The sequence below is a fragment of the Astyanax mexicanus genome, chromosome 22 (assembly GCF_023375975.1).
Source record: "Astyanax mexicanus isolate ESR-SI-001 chromosome 22, AstMex3_surface, whole genome shotgun sequence".
Classification (NCBI taxonomy): Eukaryota; Metazoa; Chordata; class Actinopteri; order Characiformes; family Acestrorhamphidae; genus Astyanax; species Astyanax mexicanus.
The window spans coordinates 23,245,726-23,254,518 of record NC_064429.1 but is presented as its reverse complement, the minus strand read 5'-3'; the positions used below and the strand labels follow the sequence as shown (position 1 = coordinate 23,254,518).

Here is an 8,793-nt window from a genome sequence, read left to right as displayed (position 1 = left end):
TATTCAGGTCCTATCTGTCGAAAAACCCACGTATTTTCTGGTATTTTGTATGTCCAGTTCTTTTTGGCTGGGATCTTTAGCGTTTATTTGCTAAAAGATGTTAAGATATGTTGCTCCTGATCTCCTCTGATTAAAAAATAATTTAAAACATCACAATTGTTTCTGAGACAGTATAACATCCACAAAAACTGTAATCATGACAGGCCTGGACAACATTATAACAAAATTGCTTTAGAACAGTGCAAATAAAAATTAACTACGGTACATCCTTTTGTCTTCTTTAGAATTGGTGATCGTTCACCTGTCCAGCCTGTAACAGATGGATGTTCGACCCACAGGTTCCCCTGTCACCTGTCCAGCCAGATTGATGCAAGTGAAGCATTAGCATCTCCCACCACAGATTAGCTGCCCACTCTCCACTACAGATCACATCAAAGTTTACATGAACTTTCTAACTACTTCCACTGCTGGTGTGTTTATTAGAATACATTAGACGTATGTGGATGTGTGATTTTTTAACATTCACCACGCTATAAGCTGGCTTGTATTATTAGTATTACACAATATATTTATTGTAACACAATACAAATCTTCTCTGAAGTGTGCACTAATGAAATATTAGAACAATAGTAAACCTGGACAAAGATGATTGTTATATTAAGTTTGTGCAATAACTATACATGCACACAGTCATTGTGATGTACTGCTGCACCCTGTTGGCCATAGGTACAACTTTCATTGATTGAGTTTAAAATTTGGCCCAATAAAAGTCAAATAAATCCATTCTGTAGATAACGTACCTTTTAAATATTTAAGTATTAATTTACAAAGATAATGAACACACCTTGAATACAAATTGAATTGAGTATTTAAGTTAGGTGAATATTTGTGGCAACATCCAGCTGGCATTTCAAAGTTGATTCAACGTTATGGTTGAATCAACGATTTTGAAAAGTAAATCAATGTTGATATAGCAACGTTGTTTTAACGTTCAACCTTTAATAAACCATAGCTCACTAAAAATAGAAAATCCTATGGGTAACAAAGTGTTAGCAATAAACCTACATCACTGCAGTAAATCTGAGTATAACGGAAGTTACCCACCACTACCAATCTGATTTAACATCTGATCTCAAAAACACTAAAACAGTAAAACTATTAGAACATGAACATGATGTTAAATTAAAAAGCAGTTACTGCAAATAGAAGTAAAACACTTTTCCATTCCTCCATCCAAACGTTTTTTTAACGTTGAAACAACAACAAACATTACTTTAGTCATATTTCAATCACATTTCACCTCATTTTCTTCACCCCAGATTTAGATAATATATTATAATAAACTACCAGGCCTCTTGTGCTGGTTGTGTGCTATACTGTTCACTCTGTAGCAATTTCTTTCTCCACCTAATTTTCTATTAGTGTATTAGTATTAGTGCAAATTCATATTTTAGATAAGTGAAATAAAAAAAAGTTTTAATACAAAATCTTATGTTAAATTTTATTTGCCATAAAAGTCAAGTAAAGCAACTATAGTTAACTATAGTTTTTTAAGTAAGAAAGTAGGAAAAATCAGATACCTAGGTGATATGCGTTTTTTTTATTTGTTTAAAATTGAATTGAAATTAAAGCTTTATTGAAGATGTGTTTTCCCAGACTTATTAAAATAAGCAGAAATGCTATCGTATATTTCAGTTTTAATCCAGTAAATATCTTGGAAGATGTGTCCAAACCTTTGGTTCATTGCAAAGTTTGACTGATTAAAAAGTAAAGCTGTAGTCACACCACAAGATGGTGCTGTGTGAACGCGCTATAGGCATGGAGGACACCTCCTGACTACATCATCCAGCCCTGAGCCTCGTTAATAAAACTCTACAGAAGTTATTAATCATGTAGCTCTCAACTGAACTGTTACAGAGGTTAAAACATTCTTCAGATTTTAAAAACAGCTGCTTCACCTGCGCACATTTTCCAAGGGATGTGAAGACCTGTAAGTGGACATTCATTGCCTGATTCAGTAACATTGGTCTGTAAAAATCATAATAGTAATAATAATAATAATGTCTTTAATGATGATAATAACAATAATAATATTAACAATAATAATAATAAAAATAATTACAATAATTCTAATAGTATTAACAATAACAAAAAAATAATAATACGAATAATAATATAAATAATAAAAATAAGAATAATAATATTGCACCTTTAAATAATGAGATAAATCAAATCAGACAATACAAATAAAGTACAACTGAAATATAAAAGTTAAAAAAAAGTTAAGCATAAAAATAATACCACATATAAAGCAGAAACATATATGGAAGCATTTCAACTTTATACATACTGTCAAAAATATATTTAAACAAGTATATTTATATTTTATTATACTTAACCTTCTTTAATCTTACGTTTTTAATCTTGATTTATGCAGTATGTATTAATATGCGTAAGAAAGGTTTACGCATTTAGTTGCAATTTTGTTTTACCACGTGATGTCACTAATTCCCGCTCTCTTCGCAATCTTTTGAAGTGATACGCATGTCTTAAACCTTGCTTAAGTGTGCGCTCGTTTTCATGCCAAATATTTCTTTATAAATGATCTTGCGTGAGATGGTGCGCACACATTTCAGGCCTGTTTTTATGCGTGAGCACCCTTCATAAATGAGGCCCCTGGTCCTGCAGTGCAGCCATCCTGCCAGCTGCTTAGGATGTGTCAGGTGATTTGAAAACAAATATGTATTAAATTGTTTAAATAGAACAAAACTGGGGAAAATTTGTTTTAACAGTTCCTGATATCATACAAAATAAGATTAATACGGGGCCAGAATATTAACCATGAGGGAATCTAAGGAATATAATTCTGATAAAAATGCTTTATGACTTTATCTGCACATCTTCAGTTAAATGAAAGCAATAGGAGGAAATAAGTCCTAATTCAAACAAGCATGGGAAAGAAAGGAGTCATTCAAAGGAGTAAATCAGGTGGATAAACTACAACAGAGACTGAAATTGAATGTATATTTGTAACTTTTATTACTTCAAGAAGAACATTTACATATTGACAGTAGAACTGACAGAAAATATACTTTATGTAAACTACAGTTTGCTGATAGGTAACATTTACAGATGACTTGTTACTGTAGAATCTTAAATTTATTTTTTTGTGGGCTCAAAAAGTAAATATATCATCACCCCCAAACATCACCATTTCCCACCAAAATTTATTTTATACCAATTTCATATCAAACTAGTGGTCAATAAATAGACTTTTAAAACATCTAATTTTGTTATTCTTAATCTATACGGGTTGTAAAGTAGCCTCTAATTATTGGTATACATCTCATACAACTTATATGACCTCTAACTCAGTGAGTGATACTGAGCAAAATATAGTTTCTGTGTCTATGACAGAAAAAAACAAACAGCTACTGATCAATAAAAGCTCAGAATTTCAGTGGCACGCTTAAGACTTAAGATTTCTGAAACAAAATCCTCTTCACATAAAACCAACAGTTCAGTAGGTCTATTTACATCAGCCATAGGCTCCAACAAACTTTACAATATAGGGAGTAAAGAGAGGTTCAGTAAAAGCCTCTCCACTCGAACCCCATACATTTTTGGCCACTTGACCAGTTCAGTAACAAGGAAAGGGAGGAAGGATACAGAAAAATTCAGACTGCAACCTGATTTACACACACACTCACTCTTAATTACAAATAAGGTGATTTAAATGGTTCTTTGAATGATGTATAAAAGAAAATTAGACACGCTTAAAGATCCATTTGAAGCACCTTTTGTTTTAAGAGCTTTCAACACAGAATAAAGGAGTGTAAATCCTCGCTTTCACACCCACCCATACAATGGAAGTTTAAGAATTCTGCTTTCCGCAGGTACTTTATATATAAACAAACAAGTAACATAAGAAAATTTCATAAAAACGTATAGAAACTGTACAAACACTCATATCAGTGAAAATTAGGTTTTGGGACTACTTTAACATATTCTTTAAAGGCATTTTCACACCTGCATTTTTAATCAGGTTAAATTGATAATAGATTCAGGTTTGTTTTCATTCCTGGTTTGATTCATTTAGATAGGTGTGAATGCAGTGTTTGGACTGGGATTTAGATCAAAACAACCGCACAGACAAAGCTCCATGTTAAACTGCACAGAAATATACACTAGTCCAGGACACAGGACCTTCTTATAGTATTTACTTTCTTGCTCCTGCCTCAGGCAGGTCTGATAGAGGGAATGCTTTGAATGATTTTTGCCTGTGTAAAAAAAAACAAGCCCAACTAAACCAAGAAGAAAACACTTCAAGTTTACAAATTCATGAACTGATTCGGACCAGAGCAAACTACAGTGAACTACAAGTGTGAAAACGCCCTTAATCTAACGAGAAAAGTCTTGAGAACTAGGCCAGAGCAACATTATACAAGAAACTAGTTTCAGACACAGATTTGGACCTGTCCCACACTCCAAGAATTCAGTGGTCGATTCCCGTAGACAGTGTCATTCAGTCCAAGACATCCAAAAGTTCAGGGATCCATGTTGAGGAACCAGTTCAAATACAAAACGTGGAAAAAAGGGAAAAAAAGGTAACTCCTTGGTCTAACATTTTTGATCTGATTACAAATGAATAAAGCAGCTCCTTTGATTGTTAACACAGACATAAAATCTACTACTTAAGAACTGTAATACTGAAAATGTCATCATATAAAATGTACTCTATAAAATGCCCTTTCACAAATGCTGTTGTGTACAAAATTATACAATAACGTAGAAAAAAAATAAGAAATAAAAAATAAGCGACGGCCTGTTGTCTACAAAAAGCAAAGTAAAGGCAATTTTTTTTTAAGACCAATAAATACCCAGTGTGTACGCCAGAAACCACAGTATAATGCAACCAACACGGCAAAAAAAAAAAAACATCACAAAACAAAACAAAAAGCTGCTACTTCTTTTAGCCTACTCTTGTACTCCAAAAAAAGAAAAATATATAAATAACAAGACATTAATAAATTAAAAGAAAAAATAAAATAAAACGAGCAAACGAACAAACAAGCAAAACAAAAACAAAAATGCGGTTAGTACAAAAGGCGTAGAAAAGACCCTTCATTTCAAATGGGTTTACTGCTGCTTTCTTTCTTTCTTTTCTTTTTTTTAAAGAGTGCTCTTAATATTGTACAACATGAATAGAAACAAAACGACAAAAAAACAAGATCAGTCCTTAAACGAAAAAGAAACAAAAAAGAAGCAAGCGCTTCAGCTTCACTTAAACTGCTCAGGAATCTGTCCCATCTGGGTCTGCATGCTGGTGGGTGGGCTGGAGATGCCCTCAGACCAGTCAGACATGTTGGAGTGGGGAGAAGAACTGGACCACTGGTCTGGCGAGCCGGGCGAGGGCGTGAGGAACGGGTGCTCGGGCACCTGCAGCTGGTGGCTGGGCGTGTTGGTGGCGTCCATGCCGGGCGTGTAGCTGTGCTGGGATGGGGGCGTGAGGAACTGCGTGCTGGCCATGCTGGGTGCCAGCGTTTGGGCTTGGAGCATTTGGGTATCCTGTGGCAGGATGGTGTGGATGGGTATGCTGTTGCTCTGCTGCAGCTCTCCTCCACCACCCATGAAGTTCTGCCCGCTGTTCGTGTTTTGGTGCTGCAGCTGGATGGTGGCTTGCTGCTGCTGCTGTTGTTGTTGTTGCTGCTGTTGTCTTTGCTGCTGTTGTAGATTAGCCTGTATCTGCTGGGGTTGATGCAGAAGATGAGGTTGCCCTGCTAAGTGGCTGTTAGGCAGGCCCTGGAAGCTCATTATCTGGGGAATCCCACTACCGTTGTGGAGGATCATGCCGTGTTGGGCGGTGGGCTGGTGTTGGCTGTTCCTCACAGCTCCGAATTGACCCTGCTGACTCATAGCTCCGTGCATTCTGTTGAGCCAGTCGCACTGACCGTTGGACCCGTTGGAACTAGGCACTGGCAGGTGAGTGAGACGTGGAGGCAAGGGATCAAACTGAAGACGGGTGAGATCCTGTTTACTGGCCATGCCCAGGTGGTTGACAGCCGACATGTGGGTGTCTGTTACCGCCTGTAAGTGACTGAGCGACTGCTGGAACGGTGAGGTCATGAGGGGTGGAGAAGCCACGTCTGAGACGTAACCGTGAGGAGACTCCAGAGAGTCTACGGGCGAAAGCGCAGCCGAGCTGTCCAACAGACCACCTTTACCGTCCTGGTGCTTCGTCTTCTTCTTGGTCTTCGGGTCCTTGTTGCCGTCCTTGCAGGCCAGGCCTTTGCTGCCAGGCTTACGGGGCTTCTTGTTTGGAACTGATGCCTTCAGACTGCCCAAGTAGGCGTTCGGGGAGCAGAGAGGGGGCGAAAGGGTGGTGCTGAGTGGGGCGCCGTGCATGGGTGGGCTGCGCACCAGGTTGTACTCATCCATGAGGCGCACAATGTCGTGGTGCATGCGCTCCTGGGCAATGTCCCGGGGTAAGCGGTCCATGTGGTCGGTGATCTCGCGGTTGGCAAAGTGCTCCAGCAGGACTTTGGCCGTCTCGTAGCTGCCTTCCCTCGCAGCCAGAAACAGAGGCGTCTCTTCCTAGAAGTACAAAAGTGTGAAACTCAGTGTGGGGAAACTTAAAACTTTTTATCTTCGCCCCAAAACCAGAAATGGGTAAAGTTGTCCCCCTTAAGAATGAAACCTTTGCTCTGTGTTTGTTGTGATATATATATAATATAATATCTTGCAGTCAGCAGCTTCACTGACCCAAGCTTTCATCCCGCTAGAGTATTAGGTTAATTTGCACAGGTGTTGTGCAAATATGGCACAATTTGGCGAGATGCAGCCTCTGTCAGTATATGTTGAGACATTCCGATGTCTTTGTTTATTGTGATGAAAGGATCTTCAATACAATCCATACCTAAACCTTTGGTATCTAGTATTGTATTTATTGATTTCCCCAGTTTAACTGCCTTAAAATCCCATATTACTGAATATTTACAGTATTCCATGATCTTATATAGCACCATCATGCATTACTTCAAAAAATATTATAATTACAATAATAATGTAGAGGGGGTGCATTTTCAAACAAATATTTCTGTACGCCGAACCATTAAATACTTTTGGGTAGTAGACATTCAGGGTCAATATACAGTATAATACCTGTATAAATATCAGGGTTATAATATTAAGGTAGGAGTATTTAACAGGGGGTGCATTTTCTGAAAACTGTCACACATTTTATTATATTTATTATATATTAGATTTATTTTCTTTTTATTATGTACAAGTCTTACAGCTATACATTAAAAAGTATGATGGATCGCCTGAAATTTTTCGCCTATATGATGTAGTATAAAGCACTGAACCTACATATATTATTTATTATGTGTAGAACAGTGAATGGTTGTGTTAATTACTGATTACTGATATCGCTTAGAAAACAAACACACAGACAGTCATCATGCATCAGTAAAAGGTTTATGTTGTGTCATGTAGTGTCACTCATATGGCTGTAAGTTCTTTCCACTATTAGTTTACTACAAGTGAAACTAACGAGTTAAATACATCCTCTGATGATCAGCATTTCCTTACCTTGTTGTTCTGCATGTCCTTATTGGCTCCGTTCTTAAGCAGTACCACAGCTGCGTCCACATTGTTCACAGCTGCAGCCCAGTGCAGAGCAGACTTGCCTGATGCAGAAAGAACAACATATATATTACTCACCAACACACTAAAACAATTTATAATCAACCATTTCATTTACTGAAGAGGCACCTAACTAAAAAGTGTAAAGATTTAAATAACCTGATAGTATCTTACCAAAGTCATCGATTGCATTGACGTCAGCGTGGCAGTTGATGAGCTCCTCCACCATGCCCTCCACGGCCAGCCTGGCTGCCAGGATCAGAGGAGTAGTGCCATCGTGCATGCGTGCATCCAGGTCGGTGGCCCGGTTCCTTATCAAAATCTAGAACAAGGATTTAGCAGAAGAAACTGATTAGGATGATCTACTAGAAACAGCCTGTGAGTAACAGTCTGTATTACTAAGATTTTAACTACTGTTATTTATAAATTAAATCAAGGTGGCTCCTAGCATCTCAACATGGCTTCAGGTAAGTCTGGAAGCTGTATGAAAGGCATACATAAAGCCTACAGTTAAGCCCATAAATATTTGGACAGTTTCACAATCTTCATGATTTGGAATCTGCATACCATCACACTGGATATGGAATTAAACAAATGAGTTGAATGCAGTTGAAGTGTAGACTTTTAGGTTTAATTCAAGAGGTTGAACACAAATATCCTATGAAATATTTATAAATTACAACCTTTTTTTTCAAATCCTCCTCATTTTAGGGGCTCAAAAGTAATTGGACAAATAAACTTTACCACAAATAAGAATGCTTTGCAGGTAATGACTGCCTGAAATCTGGAACACATGGACATCCCCAAACACTGGGTTTCCTCCTTTATGATGCTTTGCCAGAACTTTGTATAGTTGTGAATATAACTTAATTTTAGCAGATTGATCCATGCCCCCATTGATCCACTTTGAACCCACCTCCTCCCCATCCTTCTTATTTCCTTCTCTCTTCCCATATCTCTTCTTCAGCTTCACGCTTCCCAGCGAAGCTGCCCCCCACCCCCCCACACACCTTATCATTCCAGTTTAAGGGCATGAAAATTACTAAATACTAGCAAACTGCAGCTGTCTTCAGTTGTTGCTGGTTTTCTGATATTTCTGCCTTCAGTTTGGGCTTAAGCGAATGAAATGCTGCTCAGTCAGGTTTA

At 37.7% G+C, this 8,793-nt stretch overlaps 1 protein-coding gene across 1 annotated transcript in view; it reads right to left on the bottom strand.

The window, feature by feature from the left end:
- Window positions 1-3,015: 3,015 nt before the first annotated feature.
- The window catches only part of notch1b (notch receptor 1b), a 65,357-nt gene continuing 59,579 nt past the window's right edge, over window positions 3,016-8,793 (bottom strand). The window contains exons 32-34 of the mRNA XM_049470286.1: window positions 7,822-7,969; window positions 7,594-7,691; window positions 3,016-6,594 (exon numbers count right to left, since the gene is read on the bottom strand). Coding sequence (XP_049326243.1) covers window positions 5,281-6,594; window positions 7,594-7,691; window positions 7,822-7,969 — 1,560 coding nt within the window. The 3' untranslated portion in view covers window positions 3,016-5,280. The remainder of the gene's footprint in view (window positions 6,595-7,593; window positions 7,692-7,821; window positions 7,970-8,793) is intronic.